The following is a 12,228-nucleotide window of genomic DNA, read 5'->3' on the forward strand; positions in this document are numbered from 1 at the left end:
TTTATACAAATCAGGAGCAACTGATTTTCTGTTGGCAATTACATGATAAATTTGTAAGTAATATGCATAACAAAGGTGCTCTGCAATATGACTCCAGCACTGCGATTGTGGCAGGATGATGACTTTGTTAAGCATCAAACAACCTCACGGCAGAGATCTTCACTATTATACAAAATCCCAAACAATCTGATCATATTGATATACGCATCTATTTTTAAATAATAAATGAAGTGAGAATCCTGTTGAATATGTTTGGAATGAACCTTTATATCTGAAGTCATTTGACTATCACTGAATTGTTTACAGCCTTAATTTCCTCACAGATTTAGCTAAATTAGTGTGCAATTGTAATAAGGGCTCTATGCTAATTGTGAAACACAACACATCTAATAATTGTAAACCAAATAATGACTTGACAGGTTTTACTGATATCCAAGTTTGCTCATGTCCAAAGTGTTTAATGCCGCCCCAAAGCCATGGTAGTGCTCCATCGACGTTGGCCCATTGGAAAATTGGCCGAAAATAGCCTTAGGGCTACACGTCATTGCTCTTGAGGCAGTTTTACTGTAACTATCGCTTTGTCCCGTTTGAGGCACATGATTTCCCGTAGTTACGTCATCGTGTGGAAACTGTCGAGTGGCAAGATGGCTACCGAACCAAACAAGACTGAAATTCTCACTATTTTCAAGCGACTGAGGTCTATTCCTACCAACAAGGTAATTCAGTGCGCCACATTTAGTGTATGTGTACCTCCTGGTTGATGCGTCTTTGATTGATAGTCATTGATTCGTTCTGTGTCTTATGAAGAGAGGCCCAGCTGCTCGGTCGAAGCTAGCTGTGGCTAACAGCTGCTAGCCTGCCGGTGAAGCAGCAAACATAAGGGCCACGTATACGTTTTATGTTGGCCGTTGAAAGCGAATCACATGTGGCGTACACGCAACACCGAAAATGTTCCCATGTATTAAAAACCGATCCAGACTCGCAGTAATACATCGCAGTATTATAAATCGCAAGCACAGTTTACAGTGAAGTGGTGCAGTATGAAAGTCATTTAATAGGTGTACTGTAGCGTGGTTGACTTCATATCACGTCCCACCGTAGTATTGATTGTAAGTATGCTGTACTATGACGAAGTATATTCTTTCCACTTACTGTACTCATTCACTCTAAAGTGTAAATTAGATTGAGTCTTTCGATAACGTTAAGATGGACGATTGAGTCTTTTGATTACGTTAAGATGGACACTACTGTTCTCGCTCCTGCCTCGTTACCTTCTGATTCAAAATGACAAGTAATGATAGTGATACACTACACTTATGCACCACTTCGTCCCATAGTAATAAAAACGTTTATATTGACCATCTCAATCAATGTTTAGGACATAACACAATTACAGTTTTTCTAAGGGGTCTCATAGACTGTGTGATCACGATGAACAACATTATCCAGTGTGTATACAATGCTATGGTTAATTGTCAACGGTCAACCAACCACAAGTCGATGTGAGATATGAAGAAAATGTAAAATATTTGTAGCTACTGGAGAGCTGCATATGTTTAAATTAAAATGCTTATGGACTGTTCTTCTACAGGTGTGTTTTGATTGCTCTGCAAAAAACCCTAGTTGGGCGAGCATTCCGTATGGCGTCTTCTTGTGCATTGACTGCTCTGGAATTCACCGTTCCCTCGGAGTGCACCTCAGCTTCATCAGGTGGTTCATCATTGTCAACTGTGCAAGTTCATGACAAGTGCAGTTTGACTTCCTACAGAGGGAACAGTCCTGGGCAAATATCACTCATAAGAATGTTTTTAATGAGAAATTCTGGAAAAATATGGAATTTTAAGTCTGTAGGAATCTTGTTGCTGTCGTTTACTGTTGACTGTAAATAGTTTGGATTTGTTCCTCTCACTGAGAAACCTCTACTCCTTTTGCTTATGGCAGATCCACCGAATTAGATTCCAATTGGAACTGGTTTCAGCTTAGATGTATGCAGGTTGCAGGCAATGCCAATGCAGTAAGTTCACACTGGCTTGACAAATACTATGCAAGTTTGGTGTACGAAAAGTGGAATTTAAAAAAAGAATACGACGTTGACTGGTCTTGACATGCTTAAGACAACTCAATCTCTCTTTCCGTTTTAAGACTGCATTTTTCCGCCAGCATGGCTGCATCACAAATGACACCAATGCCAAGTATAACAGCCGAGCAGCACAAATGTACAGGGAGAAGATTCGACAGCAAGCAAACGCTGCACTCTCCAAGTATGGAACAGAAGTGAGTAGAAGTCAAGCCGAACCAGTTGGGAAGGATGGCCTTTTAGACTATTTAGAAGTTGCCACTACAAAGTAGTTTGTTCTATTATGTATGCTGACAGGCTTCGTTACGAATCTGACTAGAGTACATCAGTCTGTCTAGTATAAGACGTTGGAGAGATAACAGAGTCAAGTAATTATCAGCATGTAAGCCACATCGTTGGCCTTGTTCAGAGTGCACAGGGTGTATGATAATAACCAAATGAATAGCTGCTGTTAGAGATTTGCTCACTCCAACTTATTTTGCAAGAACCACACGAGAGACAAGCAAGTCCTTTTAGACACCTGCAGGTGGAGAGTCCATTCGTCGCTGTGTGTGCAGCGATGATCGAATGGAGGTCTCAAACTCTCCCTCCTGTAAGGGCATATTTATTAGGAGAAGCAGAGTGGGGGTGAGAGTGGACAGGTTTGGTGAACCCCCAGCCTCTGGTCAAATCAGAGCAGGGGGTGTTTTACGATGTTGTGGGAAACAGAACAACTTGGATTGCTTCGTCTGCAGCTGGTCAATCAAGCAGAGGAAGCAACCACTTCATTTTACTGCGTTGTGAGAGCAAGACAAGATTGGTTAATCATTATAGTCTACATTCCAACATAATCCTACGATAAAGATAACCTGGAAAACCCTAACAGCTGCCAATATGCTGTCAATGTATGCTATCAATGTGCTATCCAATGACCATGTGTTTGTGCCCATCCTTGCTATTTGAATTGCAGCTATGGATTGACTCATCTGGGGGAATCACTGCAGCAGCTCCTGAGAAAAAAGAACAAGACTTCTTTGCAGAACACACAGAGGTGGGTTAAGAAAATTGGAAGTCTCACAAAATTTCCACACCAGGTCTGGCAGATTTGCGCAACAATAATTGGTGAAAGCACTTTTCACACTCACTCAACTGAGGTTAGAAATCACTCATTTGAAATGTGGATTTTTCGATTATGGCTGCCGCACATCCTCATAGTAATGTTTCAAATTAAAGGGACACTGTCCAAATTAACATGTATGGCTTGATTGGTAATAATTAGTTTAGATAAGCAGTTCAGATAATGGATGGAAGAAGTGCATAAAAGATGAAAAATACATTTCTTTATTTTATTGCCCTTTACAACAAAAATTTCCATCGAATGGCAGCATCCATATTTGGCCAGTAAGTGACATTATGACTATTTTGTCTTGCTGGTCAGCAATTTTTTTTAATCAGAGATATCGGTGCTGTCAAATTTATACTGGTGTTTGTTGACAATCATGGATGCACGTATCAAAAGACTAAAGCCCCAAATGAATCTGAAGGTAGGCATGGGAAGGCTACAGTCACAGTTCCGCTGCATGCGCTGTATTTATTGATTCATTTAACGTAGCAATTATGTGGCTTAATATTTTCAAGATTAACGCTAGAAGCATTTATAAGTATTCTAACTCCTATCATCCAATATATCCTATCACTGGTTCGATTAAATGTGGCAGTGCACTATTTTTGAAGTCATTACATGTGCATGAAAATCCACAACTCGATTTGAAATTCATCCCCCTAAAAGAAAATTAAAAATCATGGAAAAAGTGCCAATATTGCTTTAAACAAGAGCATTTATACCTCCAAAATCAAAGCACTATAAGATGTAATTTATGCCTTATGGATGTCTTAGCTTCGCTGATCAATTGGTAATTTTCCTACCTGAAGGTTTCGAGTCAGGAAACACGGACATGATACTGACCACAGGAGTTTTGCATTGTTGTCAGAATGAACTTTCTAACCAACCCAGACCTTGCCTATTGCCCAAAGACCAAGTTCATTCTTTTCGAAACCTTGATATGTCCTGGACTTTCTCTTGATATTCGGTGCTTATGTGCTCTCATTGTCCTTCTTTCTAAAGCCTCAAAGAGAACTTGTTCCCTCCCTAGAACCTCTGATGTTGCATCATTTTGCAACAAGTACACGTGATTTAAAAGCTTTGTGACATGGAATACATGTCATTTACAGTCATTCTTTTTTCGTGACATGTTGCTCAGAACAATTTTCATTTGGTTCTCAAAGAAGCACCAGAGGTTGTTGATTGTTGCTCATTTTATTCCTGACCCACGTACCTCACTGGAATGGAAATTCTAGAATTTGACTAATGATACTGCTATAATGTATACGTTATGATAATATTACTAATAATTAGTGTGGTTTTAACTTTGTAGCCTATAGCAATAGCTTTAAGTGTTCTTTAAGTGCGCGGTGTAGACTGTATATTCAATTTACTGTATGAATTTGCCTAAAGGCAGAAATTTGGACCCTACTATCCAATCTCAGTAATTTATTTTGATTATTGCACTGCGCAGCGTGACAGAAATGCCATAAATAAATGGCCGGTCCCAAGAGGAAGTGGGAAAAGACCTCAGTGTAATCAAGTACGATAAAATCCTGTGTATAACGCACACCAATGGAAAGCTCCAGACGTTCCGTTTTGCGCAGCTACATTACAGTGAAGTAGCGCCATTACGCTAATGACTAACAATTGGTCTTAGCCATAAAACTAGGGTTTATCCATCAACATTCTGTCCAATGTGTGAATTCACATCTCACTTTAAGTCAAAGTCAGCTTTATTGTCAATTTCTCCACATGCCAAAGACACACAAAGAAACCGAAATTTCGTTCCCCGCTATCCCACGGTGACAAGACATGGCCCACAATAGACAATCAAGTAAACAACAGCGTGCTGAATAAATAATGAATAAATAACACAACAAATAAATAAGAGGAGCAAAAAGGAGCAAGTGAGCGTACAGCAGACATTCCAGAAAATAGCGCAACAGTGCCGCACGCTACGCAGAAGGGGGTAGCGAGTTCAGGGTCCTAAGAGCCTGGAGAAAGAAGCTGTTGGCGAGTCTGGTGGTGCGGGAGCGCAGGCTCCTGTACCTCTTCCCAGAGGGCAGAAGGTCAAACAAAGAGTGAGCTGGGTGACTCACATCACTTGCAATCGTGGTTGCCTTGCGGGCGAGATGGGAGGTGTAAATGTCCTTCAGGGAGGGGAGCGAAGCACCAATAATCTTACCAGCCGTATTCACTATGCGCTGCAGGGCCTTCACGTTCTGTTCAGTGCAGCTACCACCCCAGACAGCGATGCAACTGGTGAGGACGCTCTCAATGGTGCCACGGTAGAATGTAGACAGGACTGCCTGAGGAGCACATGCACGCCTGAGCTTCCGCAGAAAGTACAGGCGGCGCTGAGCTTTCTTTGCCAGTGACGCAGTGTTTGCGGACCAGGAGAGGTCCTCACTGATGTGCACCCCCAGGAACTTGGTGCAGCTCACCCTCTCCACCACAGCACCGTCGATGATCAGCGGCAGGTGTTTTGTGTGACCCTTCCGGAAGTCAACAACGATTTCCTTGGTCTTGTTTACGTTCAGCAGTTTAATAATGGAAAGTCTCCATCACTCACATCTCCCAGTGATGGGCAAACGGGACGTAGTTTAGACACCACTGATCTAAGCGAGAACATTGTGATAAGATCTTACAAATCACAAACATTTACAATCTGATGAATTTAGACAAAGATACAAGCTTCTGAACAAAATGTAAATTTGTATTCTCAATTATAAGTTGATAGTTTGCACAAATGCACAATCCCAGTAAAACTTAGTTTGACATGATGTCACAGATGGCAAAGTTAGACATATTTACACTGAGTGTTTTAAAAAAAAAATTGTTTTATTTTTAATTGTTTGAACGTTTTCAGTCTTGTAATGACTGGAGCATGAAGCCAGCCTCAGAATCAGAGCAGAATGGAGCCACTGTTGTGCAGCTGAGGGAGACCATGGCCAAAAGCCAAGATGACAACCGTGAGTAGAACTCGCAGTGGCAGAATCATTTGGCAGGTTTTATACGTAACGTAGCCAGTTCAGCGCAGCAATCAACATGTACATGGTACATGTAAAAAAAAAAAAAAAGAATATCAAGAATAAATTCAATGCTTTTTTTTCATTCAAAAATCGTTAGAATAACTCCTAATTTCAATAATCTGCAGCAAGTCATTGATAATACTGTGAAACGTCCAGTGATTTGATGGCTGTTTATTTTTAAAACCTTTCTTTATCCAGAGCCAGAGGAAGGACCAAGCATCGATGGTTTGAGCACATCACCGAAAGTTACTCTGGGTGAGCATATTACACTGTGGAACTGATACAATGTGGCCTCTGTGTGGACTAAAATATTGTGAGTCTGCGTGTCAAATGAGACCTGATGCGGTGTGTTGCAGCATATGCGGACGGTAGTATGCGTAAGGTTTCTAGTTTCTCTGGATGCCACATGCGTATTTTCATGAAGAAATGACACGAGTCAGACAGGAAGTCGGATCGGCATATGAGGTAGATCTGGTATATTTCAAACCAAAACCGTTATGCCAATTTTTATTTTATTTTTTTAATTCATAAATATCAGACCTCCCATTTCAGGTAACTACTTGACATGAGTCAGACATTTAAAAGACCAAAAAAAAAGGGGTTGAAATAAATTAAACAAAATTATACATGGTAAAAGTGTATAATTTTTTCCAAAAAGCCTATCAAAGAGAACGAAAGGCAAGCGTGGCTATCATTTAAAAAGTAACTATACTGTTATCGCAGCCCAAGCATCCTGCAAATTCCCACAGGAACCGAACACCACGTGACATATTCTCGATTATGGCTACAACATTCTCTTAGGTTCCTTAACCATGACATGTGTTTGATTTCTCAGTTCAGACACAGCCACACATGCCCTTTTTTTCCCCCCAGAACTTCTAAAGCCACACAAACAACCTAAATTTAGTTCTCAGTCAGTCCATGTAATAACACAGCATTGATGGCTTTACTGCTGTCTTTACATTTCAGTCCGTCAAGTAAGAACTCATCACCTAATAATTATACAGCTAAAGCCTTTAAACGTAGGTGTCATGTTATGCTACACATTTTATTTGCGTAAAAATGACCTGTAGCTCCTTCTCATGGCATTTTGCAAGCTGATTGTGGGTTTGTCCTATCCCATTCACTAGATTCCATGCTATTGTCACGAGAGCAATGGAAATCCAGAGGTGATTCAATTGTGGCTCTTGATTTTGTCTAACTTCTCTTGGGTGCTTCACTTGTCATCTCACCAGATTGCTGTTTGTAAATATGCGGCAAATGTTAAAGCGCATCAGTTACTTTGACAAGCAACATTGTCAGCCAAGAAGAAAGAAGCTGTGGGCCCGTGTCAATCATTGCCAGCGTTTAATACGCAATAGCACAAATGGAACCACAGACTTACAAGACTGCTCATAACTCAGTTTGGCATGCAAAAAATGAATAGATTCTCTTCCGTCTTTGTCAGTTCTCTTAAAATACACTTTCTCATGCTAAATTTACTTCAGGGGCCAAGCATGGCTGTGAGTTACTTGGCTCATCTTTGCTCATGTTATGCTTGAGCAAATGACTTATTGGGGATGTTGGCAATATGTTAACAACGCTGTGGTTTGTGGTCTAGTGTTCCTAACACCATTTCTTTCATGCTTCAGATAATGTGCATTAGTTAATTACAGGTTGTACTTAACTTTACAGAGGTAAAGCCAACCATAATTGGGAAGAAGAAGCCAATGACTGCCAAAAAAGGAGTAAGCAATTTCGATATTTCAACAGTATGAGCGTTGCTGTCGTTTCTGTTAAATAACTCATTTGGATGGTAATAGATGCATTTAACTAACACGCAAACGGTGTTCACTTCATTCTCACAATGCAGCTGGGGGCAAAGAAGGGCCTCGGTGCCCAGAAGGTGAGCAGCAAGAGTTTTTCAGAGGTGGCGAAACAAGCTCAAGTGGCCGAGAAGATACGGGAGGAGCAGGCAGCCGAGGCAAAAAAACAAGCAGAGGAGTCCATGTGAGTCTCTTCATGAACCTCGTATGAGAAGGATTGAGCTCTTGGACTGAAACTCAAGCATTTCTAGCCTGTCCTTTCCTTTCAATCTGACCCTTATTTTGGCATTTTCAGTGTGGCTTCCATGCGTTTGGCCTACAAAGAGCTGGAGATCGACAGAAAGCTTGAGGAAAAGAAGCTGAACAACCTGGAGGGCAAGAAGCGGGAGCAAGCCGAGAGACTGGGCATGGGCTTCAGGAACAGGAGGTGACGTCATCACGGACACATTCTTTGTTTCATACTTGCCTTTGTGACCTTGCAGAGCTTGACGCAATATTTAGCCAGTGAAAATATGATAATATCTCGTCCATCTGTCACTTTTTGACAACAGACAAATGGACGAGATAAGCAATGCTGTTTGACGGGTTATTTTACAGGGTTCTGGACGAACATTTGTACTCGAAGCACTGTATAGCTCCTAACAAATTTTTAGGAGCACTGGAAGAAAAATTAAAAGCGGACATGGTCAATTGATTCAAGTAAATATTCACATTTCCCTCCATTTTGACTATTACTGATAAATACTTGTAGAAGCTACAATGTACAAAGTTTAGGTTATACACTTTAAATACTACTTAAAATGTACAGTTTGTTTTGATTGGCACTTAAATTGGGTTTTTTCAGATTTCACACTGTGCGCATGTTTGTGGTATTGACAGCATAATTTATAGTTGAATTTAATTTGTACATCTGACTTTGGTGTCCAATCTCTGATTTAGAATCAAACAAATTAGTGTAAGTGTGGTATTGTGTGTATGCATGCGTGTTTGCGCATGCGCGTGTGTAAACTAGTGGGATTAGAGCTTGTGTAATGTTTTTTTTTTTTTTTACCCCCCCAGTGCTGTGTCACATTCAGTGATGTCTGAGATGCAGATGATTGAGCAGGAAACCCCAGTGGGAGCAAAGACTTCAACTCGTTCCAAACTTGATATGTTTGATGAACCCGGTTTCACCTCTGGACCTCCTAAGTACATGTGGCTTCTTTGCTTTTCTCCTTTTGATTTTTAGAAAGTAAAACTTAAACGAGAGGCTCTGTTTTTTTCACCGTTCCAGATATAAGGATAACCCGTTCTTGGTGGGTGACAGTTTTGGATCACGCTGGGATACCGACGGAGGGACCACTTCTTTTAGTACCTCGTGGGCTCTGGAGAAAGAAGAACCTAAAGAGGAAGTCACCATATCAAGTATTCAGCCAATTGGAGAGAGGTATTAAACATTTCTTGCGTATTGTGCTTCTCATCCTAGTATGAACAAGTTAATTATGCTCTCGCATCCATTCAAGACTTCCCAGTCGAAGGAAAGCCGAGGTGTCCACCCCAGTGTCGGAGTCGAGTGAGGCCAGGCAGAAGTTTGCAAATGCAAAGGCAATCTCTTCAGACATGTTCTTCGGTCGTGAAAGCAGTGCTGAGGTGAACTTTGCTTAACAATTACAGACTGCTCGAGTGACCTCTCGAGTTGTGAAGTGTTAACTCTCACCCCCTCATGTCAGTATGAAGCAAAGAGCCGACTGGAGGGCATGTCTGGAAGCACGGCCATCAGTTCAGCGGACCTGTTTGGAGATGACAGTGACCATAAAGGTACCAGGCGTCACCTCTTCAAACTTTCTGTTGTTGCTTCTCAGTCAAGGCAGATACGGACATTCCGTTTCATTCACGTTGTCACAATCCTGCCTCAGGGCGCTCATCGGGCTTTGACAGCGTCCTTCCTGCCGGTCCAGACATCACCCAGTTCAAGCAAGGAGTGAAGACTGTAGCAGGCAAGATGGCCGTCCTTGCCAACGGGGTCATGAATACCATTCAGGTGAGACTTCTTCAGGAACTCCCCACTTGAATGAATGTTCACTCATGTCTGTGCAATTTTTGTGTGAGATCAGGATCGCTATGGTTCCTACTAAGCAGCCTGAAGAGACTGGCAGCTGGGGGCAGCAAGAACTACAAGCCAGACAACTGGCCCCGTTTGACAGGTCCATTTGGCCAGAGATGAAACTAGGGATGGGTACCGTTCATATTTGAACCGGTTTTGTTCAGGTTCTAGGTATGTGGTGAATGACATCAGCACTCGACCCATTTTTGCTACTTTTGTTTGTGGTAGTAAAAAAAAAAAAATACAAACAAATAATTTTAAAAATATCAATATAAAATTTGACACATAAAACATGAATTTAAAACGGATGAGCCAAAGAAGATGAAATAAAAGTAAAGAGATAACATTTAGTGTAAATAATAAAAACAAGTGAGATCATAAAATGCACAAATTGATATCACAAAATATAGTGTGAAGCAAAGTTCTTTACAATAAACAATACAAAGAAGCAATTTAAACAAGGACTGAAACAAATAATTGTATTAGTGTTATCTTTGTTTCTTGTTCAGTTGTTTAACTGAAATAGAGCCGAAAAAATGACAGTTGGAAAAGGATGGAAGATCAAAGAGGAGTAGGGGTCCCGCTCGCTTCCAAACCCGGAAATGTATTATTAGCGTGTGTGAAATCCTCCCAGACTTGTATATGAACGGACTATCAATAGGCCCCAGAGGACAGCCATCTTACATTCCCAGCCCCACTGTTACTGACAATGTCAGTTTTATGCTAGGATCTTTTTATGTGGAAAAAAAGAATCTCAAATGTTTGCATCGGCCATTGGATACCTCAGAATCATGAATTGTGACTGACTGTATGATTACATTTCTCTGCAAATTTTGTCCTGATGGGCTTTACCTTCATTTCAGTGTTGATGATTCTGACAGCATGCCGACAAACCTTTGAGTAGAACGATATACCTTAAGAAAAATTGTACAATTACATTTTTACTGGTGAAATGTACATGTAGCACTTCTCCCATAGATACAACCAATTAACCATACAGACAGAAAATAACCTAAAATAGCGATTGGCAGTGTAAGATGGCTGGTGGCTAAACCGCTCTCGATGGCAAGTAGTCCATTAATATATTAGTCAGTGGAAATCCTGTGTGAGTGGGTGACATCATTACGCTGGTGTTGGTACACTTCTGCGTTCAGTTGTGCCATGGAAAAATCGCCAACTCTTCCACTCCCCTACAATTATAACTAAATTGCTACCGTTGGATTTCATAAGAATCGGTGCTCGATAGTACTGACCCAAAATAATCCATACCCTCCCCCCAAAAAAAAAGTACAATGTGCGGTACCCATCCCTAGAGGAAACGAGAGAGAGAAGTGAAGCTGAAAGCATTGCATGAAGAAAGAAAATCTTCCTTCTCACTCCCTACCTGTTGAGAGACTGTTGTTGGAGTGAGTCACTAATTTGCTCTCTCAACATTTGAGTTAATATTTCCATAAAGAAAAACATGTGTGGTTGTAGTGTATCTGAAGCAAGAGTTGTATCTACAGTTGAACATTTTTGAGTCTTAGATTTTCAAAATTTGTCAGAGTTAATTCTATATTTTCTTTGGTTTCTGATTAATATTATCAAATACATCTATGTTTTGTCTTATGTTGTCATTGTGATACTAAATAAAAGGTGCAACGGTATATTTTTAGCATCACATTGAATTCAACAATGTTCAGTGTTCAGGCAAAGTGTTTGTCATTTTCACAAAGCACTGAATGCCGCCAGTCTCCAGAATCTATGAGCTTGGACTTGTACATTTCTGTCTGATCATTAAAAGTCTGATATCCTCTTTTTTTTTTTGTTATTTGTTGAGCTGCAAAGAATCTTGGATCATAAAACTTTATTCACAAAACGTCTTAGTAGCTGATCCCAAGAAATGTTTCAAATGGGTGTACTTTCAGAGCTAGTGAACAGACTGGTACAATGAGGTCATTAGATTGCTTCAAAAGGTATGAATTAGGAAATAGGCAGTTTTTGACAGTATACCAGCTCCAAATCCACTTTTGAAACTTATATGCACCTTCTGGTTACATCAACCGCCGCCATACAAAACATCTCCCCTGCATCAAATCAGTTTGTGATTGTCAAATTTTAACAAAGGGATAGTTGAGATTTCTTTTGGTTTTTCAAGCGTTTCTCAC

The 12,228-nt window shown here is 40.6% G+C and overlaps 1 protein-coding gene across 3 annotated transcripts; it reads left to right on the forward strand.

Annotated features, from left to right (window-relative positions):
• The first annotated feature begins 566 nt into the window (after positions 1-566).
• On the forward strand, positions 567-11,876 carry arfgap2 (ADP-ribosylation factor GTPase activating protein 2). 3 transcript variants are annotated; one of them, XM_049718057.1, is made up of 17 exons: positions 567-716; positions 1,592-1,710; positions 1,942-2,014; positions 2,143-2,274; positions 3,027-3,107; positions 6,031-6,133; positions 6,392-6,448; positions 7,324-7,362; positions 7,868-7,920; positions 8,046-8,182; positions 8,294-8,425; positions 9,058-9,186; positions 9,272-9,424; positions 9,501-9,627; positions 9,708-9,795; positions 9,894-10,018; positions 10,092-11,876. In XM_049718057.1, exons 1-17 carry the CDS (start codon positions 597-599, stop codon positions 10,110-10,112), a joined length of 1,689 nt encoding a protein of 562 aa, XP_049574014.1. In that variant the 5' UTR covers positions 567-596; the 3' UTR covers positions 10,113-11,876. The 3 variants fall into 3 exon arrangements, with proteins under 3 accessions (XP_049574014.1, XP_049574016.1, XP_068506588.1); XM_049718059.1 differs by lacking the exon at positions 7,324-7,362; XM_068650487.1 differs by lacking the exons at positions 1,592-1,710; positions 1,942-2,014; positions 2,143-2,274 and having other exon boundaries at positions 615-716.
• The last annotated feature ends 352 nt before the right edge of the window (positions 11,877-12,228 follow it).

This window comes from Syngnathus scovelli, chromosome 4, assembly GCF_024217435.2.
Source record: "Syngnathus scovelli strain Florida chromosome 4, RoL_Ssco_1.2, whole genome shotgun sequence".
Lineage (NCBI taxonomy): Eukaryota > Metazoa > Chordata > Actinopteri > Syngnathiformes > Syngnathidae > Syngnathus > Syngnathus scovelli.

Bases quoted from the DNA above. Each gene is read 5' to 3' on its own strand.
- arfgap2 (XM_049718057.1), top strand. From the start codon at position 597: ATGATTTCCCGTAGTTACGTCATCGTGTGGAAACTGTCGAGTGGCAAG. The intron at 717-1,591 runs GTAATTCAGTGC...GTTCTTCTACAG, and splicing joins GGTCTATTCCTACCAACAAG to GTGTGTTTTGATTGCTCTGC. The intron at 6,449-7,323 runs GTGAGCATATTA...CCCATTCACTAG, and splicing joins ATCACCGAAAGTTACTCTGG to ATTCCATGCTATTGTCACGA.